Source organism: Physeter macrocephalus, chromosome 14 (genome assembly GCF_002837175.3).
Source record: "Physeter macrocephalus isolate SW-GA chromosome 14, ASM283717v5, whole genome shotgun sequence".
Taxonomy (NCBI): domain Eukaryota; kingdom Metazoa; phylum Chordata; class Mammalia; order Artiodactyla; family Physeteridae; genus Physeter; species Physeter macrocephalus.
In genome coordinates this window covers 118,882,651-118,907,140 of record NC_041227.1, presented here as the reverse complement: position 1 = coordinate 118,907,140, position 24,490 = coordinate 118,882,651, and the positions used below count along the sequence as shown (strand labels likewise).

At 37.1% G+C, this 24,490-nt stretch overlaps 1 protein-coding gene across 2 annotated transcripts in view; it reads left to right on the top strand.

The window, feature by feature from the left end:
- NSF (N-ethylmaleimide sensitive factor, vesicle fusing ATPase) overlaps window positions 1–24,490 on the top strand; it is a 132,161-nt gene that overhangs the window by 11,608 nt on the left and 96,063 nt on the right. For both annotated transcript variants that reach the window (XM_028498343.2, XM_028498345.1), the window contains exons 4-7: window positions 6,708–6,874; window positions 9,608–9,715; window positions 10,189–10,264; window positions 13,267–13,422. In XM_028498343.2, coding sequence (XP_028354144.1) covers window positions 6,708–6,874; window positions 9,608–9,715; window positions 10,189–10,264; window positions 13,267–13,422 — 507 coding nt within the window. The remainder of the gene's footprint in view (window positions 1–6,707; window positions 6,875–9,607; window positions 9,716–10,188; window positions 10,265–13,266; window positions 13,423–24,490) is intronic.

Below are 24,490 nucleotides of genomic sequence, written 5' to 3'. Positions count from 1 at the left end.
GTGGTTTTTGTTCCACAGGCTGCAGGATTGTAGTTCTTGCTTCTGCTGTCTGCCCTCTGGTGGATGAGGCTATCTGAGAGGCTTGTGGAAGTTTCCTGATGGGAGGGACTGGTGGTGGGTAGAGCTGGGTGTTGCTCTGGTGTGCAGAGCTCAGTAAAACTTTAATCCGCTTGTCTGCTGATGGGTGGGGCTGGGTTCCCTCCTAGTTGATTGTTTGGTCTGAGGCGACCCAAGACTGGAACCTACCCGGGCTCTTTGGTGGGGCTAATGGTCGACTCTGGGAGGGCTCACGCCAAGGAGTACTTCCCAGAACTTCTGCTGCCAGTGTCATTGTCTCTTGGTGAGCCACACCTGCCCTCCGCTTCTGCAGGAGGCCCTCCAACACTAGGAGGTAGGTCTGGTTCTGTCTCCTATGGGGTCACTGCTCCTTCACCTGGGTCCTGAGGTGCACACTAGTTTGTGTGTGCCCTCCAAGAGTGGAGTCTCTGTTTCCCCTAGTCTTGTCGAAGTCCTGCAATCAAATCCCACTAGACTTCAAAGTCTGATTCTCTAGGAATTCCTCCTCCTGTTGCCAAACCCCCAGGTTGGGAAGCCTGTTTTGTGGCTCAGAACCTTCACTCCAGTGGCTGGACTTCTGTGGTATAAGTGTTCTCCAGTTCGTGAGTCACCCACCAAGCAGTTATGGGATTTGATTTTATTGTGATAGCACGCCTCCTCCCATCTCATTGCGGCTTCTCCTTTGTCTTTGCATGTGGGGTATCTTTTTTGGTGAGTTCCAGTGTCTTCCTGTCAATGATTGTTCAGCAGTTAGTTGTGATTCCGGTGTTCTCGGAAGGGGGAGTGAGAGCATGTTCTTCTACTCCGCCATCTTGAACCAACTTCTTTGCTATTTTTTAAAATTTATTTTTGTATTTAGGAATGTTTACATTTTTGTTTTAGTGATTACTTCTGCATTTATACCTCTCATAGTGCCCTAGTACTTCCTCTTTTTTTTCCTTACTTAACCTTTTCAAAAAACTGTCCTGTCCGTTCTAAATGATATCCTTTGACTCTCATCTATTACCTATACAACAGTTAACTGTAATATTCTGCCTTGCCCTTTCTCCTCCCATTTTGTTAATTGTTCTCTTTTTTTTTCAAGTTTTTAAGTCTTTTTTTTTTTATTGTAAGAAGCAAATTTTTAAAAATTGAAATATAATTGACATATAACATTATATTAGTCCATGTATACAACATAATGATTTGATATTTTGTATACATTATGAAATGTTCACCACAAGAAGTCTAGTTAACATCTGTAACCTTACATAGTTACGGCTTTTTTTTTCTTGTGTTGAGAACTTGTAAGATCTACTCTTTTAGCAACATTGAAATATGCAATACAGTATCACTAATTATAGTCACCATGCTAGTTGATTTCTGTCTATGTTATAAGAGCATGGTATTTACATGCTGTTCTTCCACATACGACCCCACACTTGTTTTAGCCTTAACTCTACAATTAAATCTCTTAAATGATCATGATCAGTCCTTTTCCCAGTTTCTACTTAGTTGGATAAATTGAGTAGATTCCTCCAGGAAGTATAAATGTGTACAGTGTTTCCTAAGTTCTTGAATATTCAAACTAATTTTTTTATACCTTTGATATCTTAAGGACAGCTTGGCTGGATATAAAATTCTTGGCTTGTTTTCTTCCCTTGAATTTCTTGAGAATAGTGCATTGCATTGCTTTGCTTTGTATGAAACTCTTGAGAAGGCTGATGCCAGTCTAAGTTTCTTATCTTTATAAGGAATTTGATTTTTCTGCCTGGGAATGCTGAGGATTTTTCTGTCTTTAAATTCTAATATCCTTAATTAGGATATTTCTTGGAATTGGTCATTTTGGGTCAACAACCCAGGTATACAATGCTTTGTTTCAATATGTAGATTTAAATTTTCTCTATTTCCAGAAAATTTTCTTAGATTATGGTTTTAATTATTAGTTCTGGCCCAATTGTTTTGATTTTCTTCTAAGGAGCTCCAATTATAAATGTATTTTAGGCCTTATCGGCCTGTCTTCCATTTCAACTACTTTCTCTCTGTTTTTTGCAAATTCTTTCTTTGCCTTATTTTTACTACCTTGGTTGTTTTCCTGTCTTTATTCACTGCCTCTTACTACCTTGGTTGTTTTCTTGTCTTTATTCACTGCCTCTTATTAATATTAATTTGAATCTGTTCTCCCATGGGCACTGTGTAATTTATTATTCACTTCTGAGTAGTTTGTCTTTTTCCTCAATTTCTTTCCTGTGTTTGGTAAACTGTCATTGCATTTCTTTTATTTGTCTATTTCTGGTCTTAGTTTTTAATCTTCTGATTTTAGGTGTTTTGTTATATGTCTGAATACTTGTTTGAGGATACTTAATTTAGTTTAAAATGTTACATATATTTTCTATTTCATAGTTGATCTTTTTAGGGAAGATGCTTCATCAGCTGAAATGCTGCAATATTTTGTTATTTGTTATATTTTCTTTACAGTAACATCGTGGAGTTATTTTTTTCTGTTTCACATGATTTGTAGACAAAATTATTAGTGCAAGAGCATTCTTTTCTGTTAGTGTAGAGAAGTGCAGTTTCTTTAATAAGTAATAATGGTGAGGTGGAGGGGGAGGTAGAGAGATTGGTTGGCATAGCTTATTTCTTTTTGGTTTCTGCATGATCCTTAATTTTCCTCTCTTACTGCCTTCTTCCCTTCATTGCCACATCTCAAAGGGCACCATCCCTTCTCTATTTATCTGATTCTTTCCAGTGATTCTTTGATGCTGCCACTTCCAGTCCTACTTACTTTCAGGTCCTTTCCCTGTACCTGGAGTCATGGACTACCAAGTCCCAAACCTGTGTGTAGTGTTTTGGCTTTTGGTGTTGGTCTTTCTCTTTCGAGGGGTGATTTTGTCTATATGTTCTCTGTGTAGTGCTCTCCCTTCTCCTTTTTTTCCGCAATGGGAGCTCTGTCTAATTTTGTTACATATTTCTCTACTTTCAAGTAATTTGAGTTTCATGGTATTCTCTGTCTCCAAGTAATGCTGAGATGTGGACGTATGTAGCATTATTTGTTCTCCTTTTTGTTTCCACGGGGTTTTAGGAGGATGTGTGGGAATGTTCAGATTCTCTTTCAGATCCTCTAGATCCAGTGCTTTTGAAGATATTCAAAGATATATTAACTTTAAACTGGCTGAAAGAAAACAAATACTTAAAGCAGTTGCTTGGAACACATTACGAGGTTAGTCTGTCTGTAGTCGAGATGCCTGAGAAGAGAAGTTGGTAAAGTGGAAGGAGAGAATATCCTGTTCCTCATTTAGGAACATGGCAACTTATACTTTTTTTTTTTCCTGAGTTAGAGGGAACTTAAATATTGGGATTATCTTTACTTGGCCTTTTCTTTGTGGTGGAAGTTTGATGAGAGAGAAAATTTTTTGACTTGGGGTGAAAATAAAGGAAATTACTTTAGATATAGGTAGCTGGTAGTTGCATAATTAGTGCTTTCTAAACTTACCTCAAAGAAACACCTGGGGAGTTTGTTTTTTAAAAAAGAAAAAGATTCCCAGGCCCCTCCCTTGGGAAGTCTGACTCATGAATCTGTGTTTTTAACAATCACCCTTAAGTAGCTCTTATCAGCCACATTTTTGGAAACACTGACATAAGTGATTCCCTTAACTATCACCTCCTCACCTGAAGCATAGTGTGAAGCTGAGACAGTGGAGGAGTTTGGCGCCAAAGGGAAGTAGGTCAGTGCCTGAAGTCAGGGTTCCCTATTTGTGGACAGTGGCAGAAATAAAAATGAACACTTGTTAAATCTAATGAGAAAATGGGTGTGTATGTAGCTTAGGTTTCTAATTTCCTTAAACTTACTTTTCTAAATATAGGGTAGAGTGTGTGTAAATTTAACTTTTAATGCAGATAAATTCTGTTGTGAAGAAGTGAAAATTCAAGATGAAATGAGAAATGTGTTTTGTGGCCTGAATTGCGTTTAAAGCATTCTCCTGCTACCAGAAATGCTTATCTTGAATGTAAAGTCAGTTCTTTAAAAGGCAACTCAAACAGACCTAATGGGCAAAATTATAAAACTAAGTGTTCAGGTGCGACTAAGGTGGAGTAAGCATGAGGCAAGGAAGGATTGGGGGCCCTGAGTGATGTCATGATGTAGCATAAAGATAGAAAGCTGGTTCAGTGTAAGTAGAGATGTAGGCAAAGAAAGGGTAGGAAGTTTGGTATGAAGGGGAGTGCTAATTCAAAGATTCTGAACAGGAGTTCTGTCTGCAAGGAGACATTTTTTTAGTCAAGTCAATGAATTTAGTCCTCAGAATGTTCTTAGAAGAATCATTTAGTCTTCTTTCCATCTGGAAATGCCATATTTTAAGTACTGCAGACTGATGTTCAATTAACACGCTTTTGACCATTACCTGTCGTTGTAATGTCTGTTTATTCAAAGCGTTGGCTATAATTTTGTGTTTATAAAAATATTTTTTATTAGTCTTCGACATTAAAATGCTCTTAATCATAAAATAAGACAACATTCTCAACCTTCTGACGCTTTGCTTCTGGTTGAAACCTTCGGGGCATCTGTCCCTTTGGGGCTGATGATGGTGCTGGCCATGGTGCTGCCTATGAAACTGTCCATGGTACTGTTCTAGCATTTGAAATTATAACAGCTTGGTCTTTTCTGTTTAGGAACGTTGACCTTAAATTAAAATGCATTTGAAAACTATAGTCAGTGATGATGATATGTTAATACACTTATTCAAAGTTCTTGATATAAGGATGATGCACACATGTATATTTACACATGTGTAGATGCATATATGTATATATATGCATACATATATATGCATTATGACATGGAATTGTTTTGGAGTCTTTAATGCACAAAATGGTATTATATTGTGCACATCTTTCTGAAGTGTACTTTTTTCACTCAGTATTATATTTTAATGGACCATCTATCTTTATTAAATATACATCAAGTTTTAATTTTAATTGCTATACATTTTCCACATTATGAATATGCCACATTTTATTAAGCATTTCCCTACTGATCAGCGTTTTTTAAGTGTTTGACTATTAGAAATAATGCTGCAATGAACCTCCCTATAAATCTCTTTTTAGGCAAATGTTCAAGAGTCTTTCTGGGACAGACACCTGGAAATGGAATTGCTGAATCAACTTATTCCTTTTCACATTAATATTTCATCCCATAAATATCTTCATTATTTGGGAAACAACTAAGCTCTCTTGCTTATGAAAGTTACTCAGAATGTAACCTGTACTTTCTAGGAAATGTTAAAGAACAAAACACCCAGAAGTGGAGGTCAGAGAGTATTCTGAAACTTTCAGCTGAGATTTGAACTTATTCTTCAATCTTCAGTGAATTTCGCAACCCTCACCCTGGCTTTCTTTGTTATTTTGCTTTTGAAATGTTTATCTTTAAAATATGTGTGTCCCCTTTATTATGGCAAACCAAAATATAAAAATATGATTACTCAAGCAATTTCATTCAGAGGATTTACAGAAAATCCTTGTACATTCTTCAAGTGGCTAGACCATAAGAGATAAGTTTAGAACAGAAATTGAGTATGAAAGGACCATAAAGATTTATCTGGGCAGTCTTATTTTACCGACAAATCAAGGAACAGAGAGTCTTCTAGTTACTAACAGACTCTATTGAAACACACAGACTCCAAAGTCCCTTTGTCTTACCTCCTTTGTTTATTAGCATGGACACGATAGGTATTTTGCTGCTGTTGTTTCATTTAAACAGTTCATGACTATATTAAGCATCCTACAGACACTGTTGGGTGCTGTTAATACAAAGAAGAGCTAAAAACCTGGCCTTTGTCCTGTTATACATGTAGAACTTACTGTAGTTCCCCTGCATATCTTAGGTGCTCAGTAAATATTTCTGTAGTATTAAAAAAAGAAATGTGGGCTTCCCTGGTGGCGCAGTGGTTGAGAGTCCGCCTGCCGATGCAGGGGACGCGGGTTCGTGCCCCGGTCCGGGAGGATCCCGCGTGCTGCGGAGCGGCTGGGCCCGTGGGCCATGGCCACTGAGCCTGCGCGTCCGGAGCCTGTGCTCTGCAACGGGAGAGGCCACAGCAGGGAGAGGCCTGCGTACCACAAAAAAAAAAAAGAAAGAAAGAAATGTCACACTCTGTGTTTCTCTGGAGGAAATCTCTCTAGTAAGCTTTTTTTTTTCCTCAAGGTTTTTGTGTGTGTGTGTGTGTGTTCTACATTCTAATTTGTTAGGACAAAAGAGCCCACACACCTTTCACCTTAGCTCTTTCTTGTGTCAAACAAAAATCTTGTTTGGAAACAGTATGTTATGCCCACTCCACTGGGACTTCCCACTGTCATTTAGTCCTCTGTTTAATGAGAAGGAGGAAGATGCAGAGGCTGTGTAGGGAGGGCTGTGATTTCCCTAGAAGAGTCGGGCGACGGGTAAAAGTATAGGAGAGTGCTGTTCAGTATGTTCTAATTAAGTCAGAGGGAAGAACATCTCTAGTGGTTATTATTATTTTTAAAAATCTGTGCCTATGTGTCCCTCCAATGAAGGCCATGTAAAATCCCCTTTTGGTCAAGTTCTGTTATAATTCATTTATATGAAACTTTTAGTTACTTGAAGCACAGCAAGTATTTGGTGTCTCTGTGATTTAAAAAATGCTTCTTTTTTTCTCTAGTGTCCTTATATACATTTGACAAAGCCAAACAATGTATTGGCACAATGACCATGGAGATTGATTTCCTGCAGAAAAAAAGTATCGACTCTAACCCTTATGATACTGACAAGATGGCTGCAGAATTTATTCAGCAGTTCAACAACCAGGCATTCTCAGTGGGACAACAGGTAGTTTTAAAATTTTCTTTCATTTCTAGACATTCTAATCTCTGCAGTTGTGGAAAATTAATTCTGTTTTTAAAAACTGAGAGGAGCTTTGCATGTGAACAGCTATATCTAAGATGAGTGATAAAAAGTGAGGGAAATAAATATGTTTGCTGAACCTCTAGCAGTCTGTTCAGAAAAATTCTAAAGTAGCTTTTAGGTTACAGTGTCATATATAATAACAGCAGCTTTTCTTTCTGTAAATTTGGAAATACTATAGACATACATGTCTCCAATTTCTTCTTATTGTGGAACATTTGTCTCTGGATGTCTTTCTCTTTTACTGGTATATTTCTGTAGAAAAGTAATTCTTAACTTTTTTGGGTATGAACTTCTTTAAGAATCTTAAGAAAATTGTGTGTGTGTGTGTGTGTGTGTATGTATATGTGTGTATATATATATATTTAGTTTTTTTCATGGAGCTTTTGAAACCCAGATTTTCTTTTCTTGAAAATGATATTTACATTGCTCCCTTTTTTTGGACTTCAGTTAATATCATATTGTTTAACCTCCTAGGAAGAAATTCTGTTCTTTTAAAATTTTAGTTTAAAAATGTATGAGTTCATAAATTGCTGTTTGTACACATAAATAATCATTGCTCTTTTGACCTTACCATTACATTTGTCTCGTTCTCTCTGACTTTTCTTAATCATTCCTAATTCCTTCCTCCTACCATAGCTCCATAGCAGCTGTTCTCAAACTGTGGTCCAGAGACCTGTGGGGGTCCCTGAGGCCCTTTCAAGGGGTTTGCGAAGTCAAAACTATTTTCATAATAATATCAAGACATTATGTGCCCTTTTCCTTTTATTCTCTCACAAGTCTACAGTGGAGTCCTGTAGACTGTGTGATGGGCATAGCATAGCACACTGACTGCTGAAGCAGACACGAGTGTCCAGCAGTCTTCCATTAAGCAAGAAATTAAAGAGATTTGCGAAAATGTCACAGTGCCACTCTTCCCATTTATATTTTTTTATTTTGGAAAATGGAGGGATTTTTTTAACAAATTAAAAATATGTTACTAACACATAATGTACTTAATTATTTTTTGAAAAATGTTTCTTGTTCTAATTTCTAATACAGTGATTATCAAGAGATATAATCCATATAAACAAAATTTTGGGGGTCCTCAAAAATGTTTAGGCTTATACATAAAGGGATCCTGAGACCAAAAAGTTTGAGAATCCCAGCTTATAGAATTCTGACCTGTAGTGAGTTACATAGACTGTCTCTGCGTCTCTCACGTGGGAAGGTCTGTAAGATGGGGAATGAGAGAAGTGGTAGAAGGAAGGACCTGTGTGGGTGAATGGAGTGTCATTATCTGGAGAAATGAGACTCTAAGGATTTGGATAACCCATACATCATAATATCAAACTTTCACAAGTGCAAACTCGCTTCCTGGTAGACAGGAAAAGGATGTAGAGCATTTGTTATTGTTTTTAAAAGTACTAGAATTGGAATGAACCTCAGAGGTTATCTTGTCTAACCTCATTTTGCAAATGACGAATTTTATTTAGATCCAGCAAAGGTCCATGACCTTCTCAGCCAGGGGTGTAGCTGAGACAAGAACCTGTTAGTCAGTTGATCAATTAATTAATTAAATGCTTATTGAACACCTAGTATGTGTTCAATACATTACTGTTTTAGTATCCCTGTGGATCTGCAGTGAACAAAATAAACAGAATTCCTACCCTCAGAGAGCTTACTTTCTAGTTGGGAAGGACAGAAAATAAGAAATGCCACGTACTGTTTAGTACTTTGATGTCAGTAATGTGGGATGATGCACTAGAGAGCCACTGGGCTGCTACTTTGGATTAGATGGATTGAGAAGGCTCCCCAGGATGGCAGAGATTAGCTGATACTTTGTTGACTTACCTGTCCGTTGCTTTGGGGGCTTTACCATAGTCCTTCTGGGTTCCTACACTTTCTGACTGATAGTTGTGCTCAAATTGCCTGACTAAACTTCATTGTTTTTACCTTCTCCTTTAGCTTTTGTATTTTAGTAGAAAATGCTTTGGTATTTGTAATAATTTAAAACCCAGTAACATGCAGATGTCTATAAACCCATGAAACAAAATCCTCCATAATACAGAGAAGAAATAAATATCTTACTTCAGATCACTTTTCTTAGTGTTTATTCTCATTCGTAGTAATTAGTAGTGGCAGGATTGACAGTCAGCTTTGTTTATTATATTTTGTTATACCCCAGTACCTAGAAGAGGGCCTAGCTTGTAGAAGGTACTCAGTAAATATTTGGTGAATGAATGACCATTCAGAAGCTGTCTCTGCACTCGAATGGCAGGCACTTTGTATTGGTTGTAGAAAAGCATTAGAGTCACGCACCCAGGCTTGCATCCTGGCACTGTCGTTTACTGTGACTCTAGGTCCCATTGTTTAGCCCCTCTCTGGATCTCAGCTTCCTTCCTAGTAAAACTGAGGAATACTTTCTGTTCGCAAGAGACTTTGTGAGTATTAATTACAGAACGTCCTGTAATGTTTGTTTGGCACACAACAGGTACTCAATAAATGTTAGTTGGTTATGGTAACCAGTGGTTACCTCTCATTGGTTATGTGGGTAGTTTGCTCATGGAGATATACAAAAGAAAGCTGCTTGCCTGCATTTGGAAAACATTGATGATGATGTGAGAATCAAGCCATTGAATCATGAAGTGATTTTTCTCCCCTTACTTTTCTACATAGCTTGTGTTTAGCTTCAATGAAAAGCTTTTTGGCTTACTGGTAAAAGACATTGAAGCCATGGATCCTAGCATCCTGAAGGGAGAGACTGCGACAGGAAAAAGACAAAAGGTATGTTTTACTTTTAATAATCTTTATGATGTGCATTATGCAAATTAATATAATTTTCCTAGCCGTTCTCTCCCTCAGTGATTTCTTTTATATTATGTGCTCTTTCTTTTAAGATAGTAGAGGGAAAAATTGCTTTTCTAGTCAGCGTATTTATTAAAATTATAGTGTAAAATATACTTATTTGCAGATCTAATAGTAATTTAAAATTTGTATATATACTTGCAATTCTGGTTGAATGCAAGTGATATTTATTGTAAATAAATAATAAGACAGGTGTTATCAAAAATGTATGTGTTGAAATAAAATAGGAATAATAGAAGGTAGTTATGACAGAAGTAAATGTAACTTAGCTGATAGTTTGGAAGATTTACTTTGCTCAGAGAGACCTCATTTCCCCTTTGTTTTCTGCCTTGCTTTGAGAAGTCCAGAAGTCTGCTATTAGACTAACTACTAATTACTGTCTTTCTATACAGATTGAAGTAGGACTGGTTGTTGGAAACAGTCAAGTTGCATTTGAAAAAGCAGAAAATTCATCACTCAATCTTATTGGTAAGATTGACAGTTTTTAGAAGATTCTGAGTAAAGTGGGACTATCTCTGTTACAAGGTGTGACTCAACTACAGTGATTTTTAAGCGGCGAAGGAGAATAGGGACAACTCCCTTGAGAAGGCTTATCACAAAATCATGGAGTGTTTCATATCTGTCAAATGTGATGATGTAGAAAAGAATTTAAAACCTTCACTAGGTCAGTGTTGTCCAATAGAAATGTAATGTGAGCCATGTATGTCATTTTTAATTTCCTAGTAACTACATTAAAAATAAGGGAAAAGATACAGATAAAATTAATTGTTAAACTTTTAATATTAAGTTCAGGCTTACAGAGGTTCCATAAAAAATAGTTCAGAAAGTTCCTGTATACCCTTCACCAGCTTCCTCTGATGTTAGATCTTTTTTTTTATTTTATTTTTTATTTTATTTTATTTATTTTTGGCTGCGTTGGGTCTTCGTTGCTGCGCGCAGGCTTTCTCTAGTTGTGGCGAGCAGGGGCTACTCTTCATTGCAGTGAGTGGGCTTCTCATTGCGGTGACTTCTCTTGTTATGGAGCACGGGCTCTAGGCACGTGGACTTCAGTAGTTGCAGCACGTGGGCTCAGTAGTTGTGGCTCACGGACTCTAGAGCGCAGACTCAGTAGTTGTGGCACACGGGCTTAGTTGCTCCGCAGCATGTGGGATCTTCCCAGACCAGGGATCGAACCCGTGTTCCCTGCATTGGCAGGCGGATTCTCAACCACTGAGCCACCAGGGAAGCCCCTGATGTTAGATCTTAAATAACCATAGTACAGCTACCAAAACTAAATTAACGTGGTTCCATTGCTACTAACTAAACTACAGACTTTATTTGGATTTCACCAGTTTTGTTGTTGTTTTTTTTTAAGGGAACGCTATGTATTTATTTATTTATTTATTTTTGGCTGTGTTGGGTCTTCGTTTCTGTGCGAAGGCTTTCTCTAGTTGCAGTGAGTGGGGGCCACTCTTCATCGTGGTGCGCGGGCCTCTCACTGCCGTGGCCTCTCTTGTTGCAGAGCACAAGCTCCAGACGCACAGGCTCAGTAGTTGTGGCTCACGGGCCTAGTTGCTCCACGGCATGTGGGATCTTCCCAGACTGGGGCTTGAACCCGTGCCCCCTGCATTGTCAGGCAGATTCTCAACATCTGCACCACCAGGGAAGCCCCTGGATTTCACCAGTTTTTTCATTATGTCCTTTTTCTGTTCCAGGATTTAACTCGGGATTCCACATTGCATTTAGTGGGTTAGTTTCCATAGTCTTCTCCAGTCTCTGACAGTTCCTCAGACTTTCATTGTCTTTCACGACCTTGAGAGCTGGTCACTTATCTTGTAGGATGTCCCTCAGCTGGTTGTGTGTTAAATGTGATACTAGCATCACATCCGTTACTGATTGAGTTAAATGATGAATGTGCAGGTAAAGAGCGTCTTAACAACAGATTCATAGTTCAGTCCTACTCTTGTACATTAGCCCTACTTTTATTATATTAAAATAATGCAGATTGAGCTCTAAAAATAGTTACTCACCAGAATAATGATGCTGTTAATTGTATAGTAATTCTTATTTTTGGTTGACTTAACTATGTTATGTCCAACCCAGTACAAGGTAGAGGGTTTTCAATGGTTGCACACCATTCTATCCAAAGTCATTTAACTTCGAATATGTGGCCTTTCTCTTGATCCATAAATTATCATTCCTCCCTTATTGTTTTTTCATAATTATAAAATAAAATATTTAGCTCATGAAATATGGATACTCAAAAATAACACTCTAAAATTTTAAATTTGATTATATTTTCATACTGTTTTATAATTTGTTCTTTTTTGCTTAACATATTTCAAGCATCTTAATAAATACACTTCTACAATATAATTTTTAATGACTATATGTATTGTTTCATGGATGTAGGATATATCATAATCTCCTATTATTGATCCAATACATTTCTGGAGTGATTTCTTTGTATATCATATTCTGTACACATTTTGTTAAGGTATATTATCCCAAGAGAGTCACATGACTTTCATACAATGTGGATATTTCTAAGTAATTCATGCAAAGTTGTGATTGATAGTTTTTTTCCATTGGAAAGTAAAATTGTGTAGTGATTTAACATGCAGTAAATTTGACCACAAGAGGGCAGTAGATTGTAAGAAAAATATTTTTGATAGCTTCATAAAGGAAAAGTTTAAGTTCACAAAACTCTAACCATACAAATAGCATCTAGGGTAAACTTTTTCCAATGTGACCTTTTATTCCCTAATTAAAAAAAAACTATAATCTTACTTTCGTTTTTTTGTTTCTAGTGGAATGTACTAAGGCACTTTTATTCTTTGTGTTTGAGATAGTTAATGTGGTTCTCTTGAGTTACTTTAGGGGGCACTATGACATTTAAGTTAGATAATTTTCATTTGCGAAAGAATTTGAAAACATGAATTTTGAAATCATGAAAGACTTTAGGATGATTTTAGACTTTTGTGTGCAAATGAAGAAAAAGCAAAAATAAGGCATCAAACTTAGTGCATCTTTTCAGACTGAGGGGTTATATTCCCAATTATATACTTAGTCTAGATAAATATATGTATTTTAAAATCTTGCTCTAGGAGCCTTGAGGGACTGCTAGATTTCAGTTGCATTTCTGGCAACTAGTGTTTTCTTCATCAGACATGCACATGATGTTTCTTCTAATCAACCAAGTTAGTTAACTTGGTTAGGATTAGAGGTTAATAAGACCAGATTCCATGAATTGACTATAGCATGAGTTTAGCTAGTCATTTTGAAAGTGTTTTACTGACCCTAAATGGGGACCAGACAAAGTAGTGAATATAGCAAAACTCATCCTTCTTAGAAATCAGCTAAGAGCATGTTGTTCATCTTTGTATAAGGGTAGCTTTTCTTTATTCACTGAGGATACCCAGGGAGTTCTATCTTTTTACATTTAGCGATGAAGTTCTTGTCTCACATTTGATTATCTTTGTTTGACATAGGCAAAGCTAAAACCAAGGAAAATCGCCAGTCTATTATCAATCCTGACTGGAACTTTGAAAAAATGGGGATAGGAGGTCTGGACAAGGAATTCTCAGATATTTTTCGACGAGCGTTTGCTTCCCGGGTATTTCCTCCAGAGATTGTGGAGCAGATGGGTGAGTTTGAAAAGGAAAATTTGATAAAATCTTGTATTGCTTTTTTAAAAAATGGATGTGATAAAGTCTCTCTTCAGTAATGTTTTGAAATTATTTTTCAGATCTGACAAAGTATTTTTAACTTAAAAAAAAAAAAGTTAAAAAAAATCTTTGAAGTATTAGGATTTTTTAAATTACATTTTAATTTTATGGGGAAATCATAGAAATATTTGTGGTTGCTAGATTTTATGTATTCAAGTATGTTTTTCTATAGGACATATTTAGAAATTTCATTTTATTTATATATTTATGAATTTTTTAATAGGGCATATTTAGAGATTTCATCTGACTGTAAAGATTCACTAGAGGTCAGATTTACCCTGCTGACTAGTCATTACCAATTAGACTGTGGGCATTGTTCTAATATTGGCTGTTGTTTCTTTTTATTGTACTGTCGTATTACCCAGTTGGTGCATCTTCATACCTAGTAAATGGATACTTGACATGTTTTAAATTTGTGCAAAAGGACAGATGCAGGATAGACATTGGAATTTCCATGTTGCATACACAGAAATGCACTAGTCATTTATCACTTTTTTCTTGAAGGTTTATTTAATTTATCTGTGTGTGTGAAATGGCTTTATTTGCCCTGGTGGAAATGCTGTCCTGACTGTTTTCATATCCATATCATAGGTTGGATTGGAATGTGAGCAACAGAATATCTGAGAAAGGAATTTATAACGTAACAGCTTCTGGAAGACTATTAGTATTAAAAACAGTATCCAGAAAAACTGAAGGAATACAAATATATGACTCCCTTCACCTCCATCATTCTTTATCTTTAAATTGCTACTGGGAGATAAAAGTATATTCATCATGGTGGGGATAAGAACTGCTTTCCAGGCACTAAGTGCTTGGTTCTATCAACCTCCTATTGTTGGTAGCTTTTCTGCCTGGTCGCTCACTCTGATAAATTACAGGCACAGCACACACCTGTTCACTGGCTAAAGGTCGAGTTTGGATTTGGATTAAGAGAAAATGACAGAGACCCTCATCACCTGAGTTTTATACACCTTGAAATGGCAATAGCATACTTTTTTATCTGAAAGATACAAAGGCCAAGTCCATAAAAAACAGAATTTTAATTTGGAAAATAGTTTAAAATATGGTAGTTCACTATCTTGGTAATGTGTATTTTGAGGCACAATAAATCCATAAAACTTTTAAGTAAAGACATGGAAATATTGTTTAAGTATACTTGGGGTATAAGCAGAGATTAAAGGGTGATTCCAAATGTTGTAAGTTATTCTTGTGGAACATTTTTACTAGTTTTCAAACCTGAGCCCCATATAGAAAGAGTCTAATGATTGTTTCTTTGAGCATGTATACTCTTCAGCCAACGAGTAGAAAAATTACTGCTTCTATAAGTTATATCTTTTAATTATAGTATAAGTATTTTCTCACGGTTTAGAAACTTTTGAGGATTCAGTTATTCAGATACTAGTTTCCTGTTTGTGCATTATCCAAACCCTGCTCATTAGGGCCTCTGTCTAAGGTTGAGGTGATAACACGTAAAAGAGTAAACTCATTTCAGTCAGTTTGTGACTCTGCCAGCTGTTGAAGAGCTTGAAATTAAATCAAAACAGATTTGGAATTTCTGAGTGACTTTAATCTGTTTTTGCAATCCATATTGAAATTAGTTGAATTATATAGTATGCTTTTTGTTGTTGTTAATGTGCTTTTTGACCAAGGACCTTGAATTTCAGTTTTGTTGGTGAGTACTACTACCCAGAACCTTTTTTTTTTTAATAAATCTTTTATTTAATTGCAACATTAACCATTAACTTGTTTTAGGCGAACAAAGAATTACTATATTTTATTTATTTATTTATTTATGGCTGCATTGGGTCTTCGTTGCTGCGCTTCGGCTTTCTCTAGTTGCAGTGCGTGGGCTTCTTATTGCATTGGCTTCTCTTATTGTGGAGCACAGGCTCCAGGTGCACGGGCTTCAGTAGATGTGGCACGTGGGCTCCGTGGTTGTGGCTTGTGGGCTCTAGAGCTCAAGCTCAGTAGTTGTGGCACATGGGCTCAGCTGCTCTGCGGCATGTGGGATCTTCCTGGGCCAGGGCTCGAACCTATGTCCCCTGCACTGGCAGGCAGACTCCCAACCACTGCACCACCAGGGAAATCCCCAGAACCTTTTTTTATGGATTTACTTTTCTAATACTTTCATACTGACTTAGTTAGGCATAAATGAGTTCTTTTTTTAATGTAGTAAATTTTTTTCTCTTTATGGCTTTTTGCCATCCAGAAGCTTGTGTTAACAATTTGATTTAAAAGACATTAAGTCTAAAGGTACCTTGGCTTTTGAGCTGAACTGAAAGACATTTTTTTCTTTATTACAAATGAAGATTCTCAGTGTCCTTATGCTACTTTTTTATGGTAAAATGGCTGAAAAATAATTCTCTTGCTGTGCACGTGTCATTCCTTATTTTCCAACAGAGGCTTCTTTTTTCGTTTGAATTTCGGGGGAATTACATAATAGACTATTTCATTGCCCTCTAAGTACAGTGTGATTTTAAAGTTCTCATTGGGCTTTGATAAAGGTATATAAAAGTGCAAATTGCTACATTTAATTTAAAGTGACATTAGAGGGACTTCCCTGGTGGCGCAGTGGTTAAGAATCCGCCTGCCAACGCAGGGGACACAGGCTCGATCCCTGGCCCGGGAAGATCCCACATGCCACGGAGCAACCAAGCCCGTGTGCCACAACTACTGAAGCCCGCACACCTAGAGCCCATGCTCCTCAGCAAGAGAAGCCACCGCAGTGAGAAGCCCGCGCACCGCAACGAAGAGTAGCCCCCACTCGGCGCAACTAGAGAGAGCCCGCGTGCAGCAACGAAGACTCAACGCAGCCAAAAATAAATTAATTAATTAAAAATAAATAAATAAATAAAATGACATTACATGTGTCCTTTTTTATATATATCCTGTGTTCTTTTACCCGGCTGGGTGGGAACAAAATTGGCTAATTTTTTTCCTCATTCTCTGTTAACTAAATCGTCAACCTATATGGTTGTGAGAGCTCACTGGACACTGGATATGATTGGCTAAATCAATTCAAACGGAAAAAAATAGGGATTAGAAAAGAATAATTAATGTAGGTTATGGGACTATTTTATTTTGTTTAAGCAGAGAACATTTTTACTTTTGGCTTGAGACCAAGTCATTGTTTTTACCATGGAGTCTAGAGTTATGTCTACTTTGTAAACAGGAATCTTAACTAAATGAATCTTTTTGCCTATATATCAAGGTTTCAAGTTCACAAAGTGATAAATTTAGAATTATCTTCTGTCATTGTGTTTATGAGACTGATAATTGTAAGTAATATAGTTCTTTCCTTTTGCTTGAAAAACTTCATGTTGCTTTTGAAAACTGCAAATATACCTTAGGTAATACAGAATTTTGCCAGTGAGATACAGAGACTAAAGTACTAACCAGAGGCACACATTTATGCAGAAAAAATAGGGATCAGATGAGGTAATACACATGAAATAAGTGTCCTAGAGTTTCCAAAATGTTAGTTTCTCTCTTGAAATACATTCAAGTACTTCCTGTTCTTGTTGTAACATTTTTATAGAATTAAAGTTAAGGAAGGCCTTAAAAGGGAAAAGAAGAAGTCACATACAGCCAGCCCTATAGAGAATGGAAGAAAGGTCATATGTAGAAGTATGAAAAGAGATTACTTTGGGGGGATATCAGTTTCAACTTTTGTTGTTCTTGTTTTAATCAGTGTAACTAACTTTTTCTTTGTCTGGAGCAGTTGGACTCACCCAGACCCACATGGGGCAGCTCTTCCTTGAAAGCACATGAAAGCATTAGCAAGGAAAACTAGACCTAAACCTTGTACTTAGTGGATACCCTCAGCAATTTAGTTAGAATATCCTACAACGCCTACAATGATAGCCTTAAATCCTTTGTGGGATAATATAGAAGTACCTTTTAGGTCCTAGGATAGAAATGTGGGCATCAAAAACCAGCATCTGGAAGTATGGGTGAATAAACTCAGCAGTCCTTGAGTGCACCTAGGTGTCGATGGCATATGCATGTACTCCTGTTCAGACATTGACCACGCTTATTCCCTTGTGTGCAGTTTTGTGCAGAGTGCTCTGGATAAATAATTGATTACCTCAGTTCTCATTGTAACTCTTTTGTTGGAAAATGTAGTTTCCACAAAGAAACTTCATGTTTTGGCATCCCTGGCAGTTACCTCTAAACTGTAAATGTCAGAGCGAAAACAACAATAACAATTTTTTTTCAAAGAACAGTGAAATAATTGTTAAAGAATTAAAGAATTGTAATATAATTTTAGGACTAGGTTCACATATATCCAACGAAAGGGGCTTTGGCAGAAGTTATCTGTATTAGAGCTGAAAGGAAAAGAGTGTAGAGACTTAAAGGCCTCAAGCCTTGTCCTGTCTTTGGGTGAACCTGTACCTTGTAGATATGCAGGCTGCCCAGTGGGGAGGAAAGCCACTGGTTAGAGTTTTGTATGCCCTTTCTTTGAAACTGACACTGTTCTTTTTGGTCCCCCTTTTTGTGCCTCCCTCTCTAAGCCCATTTTCAATCTGTATTTTTAAGATTTCTTTTGAAATTCTAGAGGAAAGCAACTCATTTCTGATATCACAAGTGAAACTGCAGTTACTCTGTGAGTAGAGCTGCGGAGAAGATAAGGAGCCTTTCAGTCACATGCAGACATCTTTCACATGCTAAGAACAGTGCAAATAAAATACAGTGGAAGAAAGGGCACTACGGTTTTGTACATGCCATATTTGGGAGAGAGGGAGTTCTTGCTAAGATTAACATAAACACTGACACTCTTAAAATGCATTTTCACACCCCCAACTCATGAGGAGAGATTGCAATTTACATGGTGGTTAAGACATCTTACCCAACTCCAGGGCTCTGTAAAAGGAACCCTAAGGCTAAAGAGCTTATCTGAAATTTGAAAAAAAAAAAAAAAAGAAGCTTTCTGACATTCATCTTTTTTTCCTTGTATTAGTCATAACTTGCTTTTCAGCTATATTTTAGGTTTTGAATGCCACCCTGACATCTGTTCAAGTCTGCCTGTAATTTATTAAGAAAGGAAAAGAAAGCAATTGCTCACTAGTTAGAGATGCAAAACTTACCCTTTCTGCTTTTCCACAGAGTACTTATAGATGATATTTGAATATGAAGAATGTAATAATTTAATAATTTACTAATTCTAACTCAGGTTGGGGAACTTATCTTTTTTTTTTTAATTAGAAGAAGAAAATGGCCTTATGATCATGTGATTTCTAGAATCTCTAGAGCAGGATATAGAGATAAAGCAGACACCCTAAAAATACTATGGGTGCCTTTCAATAAACTGAAAAATTTAACCTTGAATTAATTTTTCCATTGGTTTTCATTTTTCAGGTTAAATTTACTTACATTTGAATAGAAATAATGTAGTTGTGCTTATATCTGAGTCAAATTATATGTAAATTCAGTTGGCATTTTTTATTTATAAACAGACTTTTAGAGTGACTTCTTTCTTTTGGGGAGGCAGAGCTGTCTATAGAATCACCAATGGGTTAGATTTGCTGGCAACTACAGTTGAGTTACTTATAAATCAGTAATCGGGTCACTATGAAGTTGAAGTCTAAGTTTTTACCTAAATGTCCACCAGTAAGGAAATGATTAAATAAACTATGCTGCATCCTCCCATCCTCATTATGGAATAGAGTGAAGTGAATCTTAAAATGGTATATCTCTAAATGTACAGATATGTTTTAGTAATTTAAAAAACCTGAAGTAAATGCATTACAGAAGTCCATATGGACTCACATTAAATTGAAGAAAATTGTTTACTTTTGTGAAAGGGAATTTAGGATGGAAATAGAGGGAGATTTTTGTTCTTTCACTCTGTGTACCTCTTCTCTGAATGTTTAACTGGTATATTATATTTCTACTTGTGTAATTAAAAAACAAACAAAAAGGTACTATCACAAGCTGTTTCTGTCTTGTGGCGGCTCCCCTGACAGCACAGCAAAGGAGCAGGGGGACAGATATGACCCACTCCTTTCAGGAGGTTTCAAGAGGAGAAGAGGGTGAGGCCTGGATCCCGAGGGCTTTAATTGCAACCCCTTACCGAGCATAGGCAGACGTGCCTGTCCTTTTCTACTAAAAGATAAAAACAATTTCTTGATGTGTAACAAACTACCTCCTGCAATTACTTTCTGCATTATAGAATGGGTGCAAGTAGTTTGTATTCCCTCCAGACGGTGAAAACATTTGCATCTGAGTGCTTAAGCAGCTGCGGAAGCATTAGAGAGGGAAGAGTGGGAGAAGGGAAGGAGGGAGAGCAGAGTTTCTGACGTGTGAGGAACAGTGCTTGAATTTGTTCAGTCTTCAAAACCTTTCCACTGAGGAACCTAACTCATGTGACTCCTAAAGTGAAATGGATGGTGTTTTTTTCCGTTTTATTCCCATGTTTAGGTGGTGATGATGATGTTAGCTAATGCCTATATAGGGCCAGAACCCTTCTAAATGCTTTACATATATTAACTTATTTAATCCTCACAACAACCTTATGAGGTAGATACTATATTGTCCCCATTTTATGGAGAAGGAAACTGAGTGTCAGTAAGTGGTGGAGTCACATTTGAACTGAGGCAGTCTGGCCTCAGAGTCCATGCCGTTAACTCTTTTTTTTTTCCCTATTTATTTATTTGGCTGCGCCGGGTCTTAGTTGCGGCATGTCGGATCTTCATTCGGCATGAGGGTTCTTTAGATGTGGCATGTGGGATCTAGTTCCCTGACCAGGGATCAAACCTGGGCCCCCTACATTGGGAGCACAGAGTCTTAGCCACTGGACCGCCAGGGAAGTCCCGTGCTGTTAACTCTTGTATTGTTCTTTTCTCATGAAAGCCCATAACATAAAACCATTAAAATGGGGAGCCAAGGGTTTTGCAACTGTGACACCACTGACATTTTGAGCCGGATAATTGTCATGGGGTGCTGGCTGTCCTTTGCATTGGAGGATGTTTAGCAGCATCACTGGCCTCTACCCACGAGATGCCAAGTAACACTCCCCATCTCACCCCTAGTGGTGACAACCAGAAGTATCTCCAGACATTGTCAAACATCCCCTGGGGGCAAAATCACCCTTGGTTGAGAACCACTGATCGAGTACAGTCCCCTGGCTCCTTCTCTTTACAGATGCAGAAACTGTGGCCCAAGGTCACTAAGCAAGTCACAGGCAGAACTAGGACTAGAACTTGGTTCTCCTGGTCCAGGAACCTGGAGAAAAAGAGGAAAAGGAAATGACTCACTAAGTTTGTACAACTAGTAATTGGCAGAACTGGGTTTGGAAATCAGGATGTCTGGTTCCAGGGTCTGTATTCTGAACTGCCTCTCTGGATATTGAAGAGATCTAAGAATCAAGTCGTCAATAAAGCCTTGAATTTTATGTCAGAGAATATCCTATGATGAGTACATATGTTCCACGTTTGCCTTTCTTCCTGAATTAATTCTCAAGGAAATTTACAAAGCTTTCCATGTATGTAAAGGTTGTGAGAACTTAGACAAAATAGGTTTGGGAGTGAAAAGGAAGGGAGGAATTACTAAAACACTGAAGATCTATAGGTCTGGCCTCACCCCCTACCATTTCCTATATGGACTTATAAATGACAGCCTTCGAATTCAGAAATGATCCAGTACTTTAGTGATTTGGTAGAATTCTACATATTGAGTATATATAGAGATAGTTAATAACTACAGAAATCTGACATTTGCATTTAGATATCAGACAGCTGTTTAAACTTCTCTGGCCTCTCTTCCTCTGCTAAAGAGTTAAACTACCTCCTCCTCCTTCCTCTGTCATCCTCCTTTTCATCTCCTTCTCCTCCTCTTCTTTTTCCGCCTCCTGCTTCTCCCCCTTCCCCCCAACCCCTCCTTCTTCCCTTTTTTCTTTTTAAGAGTAGAGGTATTTTATAAAATCTCAGATTTCTGTCAAGGCAGTGAGGGTATTGACTGAAAGCATAAAGATCTCTTTATCTGTTTGGGTTTTAAAATTTGAGTGGACAAACTGTCTCAATTGGGATTCCTTTTTTTTTTTTAATTTTATTTATTTTTTATACAGCAGGTTCTTATTAGTTATCTATTTTATACACATCACTGTATACATGTCAATCCCAATCTCCCAATTCATCCCACCACCACCACCCCACCCCCCGCTCTCCCCCTTGGTGTCCATATGTTTCTTCTCAACATCTGTGTCTATTTCTGCCCTGTAAACCAGTCCATCTGGACCATTTTTCTAGGTTCCAGATATATGCGTTAATATACAATATTTGTTTTTCTCTTTCTAACTTACTTTACTCTGTATGACAGTGTCTAGATCCACCCACATCTCTACACATGACCCAATTTCGTTCCTTTTTATGGCTGAGTAATATTCCATTGTATATATGTACCACATTTTCTTTATCCATTCGTCTGTCAGTGGGCATTTAGGTTGCTTCCATGACCTGGCTATTGTAAATAGTGCTGTAATGAACATTGGGGTGCATGTGTCTTTTTGAACATAGTGGCTGTATCAATTTACATTCCCACCAACAGTGTAAGAGGGTTCCTTTTTCTCCACACCCTCTCCAGCATTTGTTGTTTGTAGATTTTCTGATGATGCCCATTCTAACTGGTGTGAGGTGATACCTCATTGTAGTTTTGATTTGCATTTCTCTAATACTTAGTGATGTGCTTCTTGACCATCTGTATGTCTTCTTTGGAGAAATGTCTATTTAGGTCTTCTGCCCATTTAATTTGTATCCTGCAACTTTACCAAATTCATTGATTAGCTCTAGTAGTTTTCTGGTGGCATCGTTAGGATTCTCTGTATAGTGTCATGTCATCTGCACACAGTGACAGTTTTACTTCTTCTTATCCAATTTGTATTCCTTTTATTTATTTTTCTTCTCTGATTGCTGTGGCTAGGACTTCCTAAATTATGTTGAATAATAGTGGCGATAGTGGACATCCTTGTCTTGTTCCTGATGTTAGAGGAAATGCCTTCAGTTTTTCACCATTGAGAATGAAGTTTGCTGTGGGTTTGTCGTATATGGCCTTTATTATGTTGAGGTAGGTTCCCTCTGTGCCCACTTTCTGGAGAGTTTTTATCATAAATGGGTGTTGAATTTTGTCAAAAGCTTTTTCTGCATCTATTGAGATGATCATATGGTTTTTATCCTTGAATTTGTTAATATGGTGTATCACATTGATTGGTTTGTGTATATTGAAGACTCCTTGCATCCCTGGGATAAATCCCACTTGATCATGGTGTATGATCCTTTTAATGTGTTGTTGGATTCTGTTTGCTAGTATTTCGTTGTGGATTTTAGCATCTATATTTATTCTTCCAGGTTGTCCATTTTATTGTCATAGAATTGCTTGTAGTAGTCTCTTATGATGCTTTGTATTTCTACAGTGTCCGTTGTAACTTCTCCATTTTCATTTCTAATTTTGTTGATTTGAGTCCTCTCCCTCTTTTTCTTGACGAGTCTGGCAAATGGTTTATCAGTTTTGTTTATCTTCTCAAAGAACCAGCTTTTAGTTTTATTGACCTTTGCTATTGTTTTCTTTGTTTCTATTTCATTTATTTCTGCTCTGATCTTTATGATTTCTTTCCTTCTGCTAACTTTGGGTTTTGTTTGTTCTTTCTCTAGTTCCTTTAGGTGTCTAGTTCCTTTAGGTGTAAGGTTAGATTGTTTATTTGAGATTTTTCTTGTTTCTTGAGGTAGGTTTGTATTGCTATAAACTTCCCTCTTAGCTTTTGCTGCATCCCATAGGTTTTGGATCATTGTGTTTTCATTGTAATTTGTCTCTAGGTATTTTTTGATTACCTCTTTAATTTCTTCACTTATCTCTTGGTTATTTAGTAACGTATTGTTTAGCCTCCATGTGTTTGTGTTTTTTTCGTTCTTTTACCCTGTAATTGATTTCTAATCTCATAGTGTTGAGATGCCTGATATGATTTCAATTTTCTTAAATTTACCGCGGCTTGATTTGTGACCCAAGATGTGATCTGTCCTGGAGAATGTTCCATGTGCACTTGAGAAGAAAGTGTATTCTGCCACTTTTGGGTGGAATGTCCTATAAATATCAATTAAATCTATCTGCTCTGTTGTGTCATTTAAAGCTTCTGTTTCCTTATTCATTTTCTGTCTGGATGATCTGTCCATTGGTATAAGTGAGATGTTAAAGTCCCCCAATGTTATTGTGTTACTGTCAATTTCCTCTTTTATAGCTGTTAGCAGTTGCCTTATGTATTGAGGTGCTCCTATTTTGGGTGCATAAATATTTAGAATTGTTATATCGTCTTCTTGGATTGATCCCTTGATCATTATGTAGTGTTTATTGTATTGTTGTCAATTTCCCCTTTTATGGCTGTTAGCATTTGCCTCATATATTGAGGTGCTCCTATGTTGGGTGTGTAAATATTTACAATTGTTATATCTTCTTCCTGGATTGATCCTTCGATATGTAGTGTCCTTCTTTGTCTCTTATAATAGTCTTTATTTTAAAGTCTATTTTGTCTGATATGAGTATTGCTACTCCAGCTTTCTTTTGATTTCCATTTGCATGGGATATCTTTTTCTGTCCCCTCACTTTCAGTCTGCATGTGTCCATAGGTCTGAAGTGGGTCTTTTGTAGACAGCATGTATACGGGTCTTGTTTTTGTATCCATTCAGCCAGTCTCTGTCTTTTGGTTGGAGCATTTAATCCATTTACATTTAAGGTAATTATCCATATGTATGTTCCTATTACCATTTTCTTAATTGTTTTGCGTTTGTTATTGTAGGCCTTTTCCTTCTCTTGTATTTCCTGTCTAGAGAAGTTCCTTTAGCATTTGTTGTAAAGCTGGTTTGGTGGTGCCGGATTCTCTTAGCTTTTGCTTGTCTGTAAGGTTTTAGTTTCTCCATTGAATCTGAATGAGATCCTTGCTGGGTAGAGTAATCTTGGTTGGAGGTTTTTCCCTTTCATCACTTTAAATATGTCCTGCCACTCC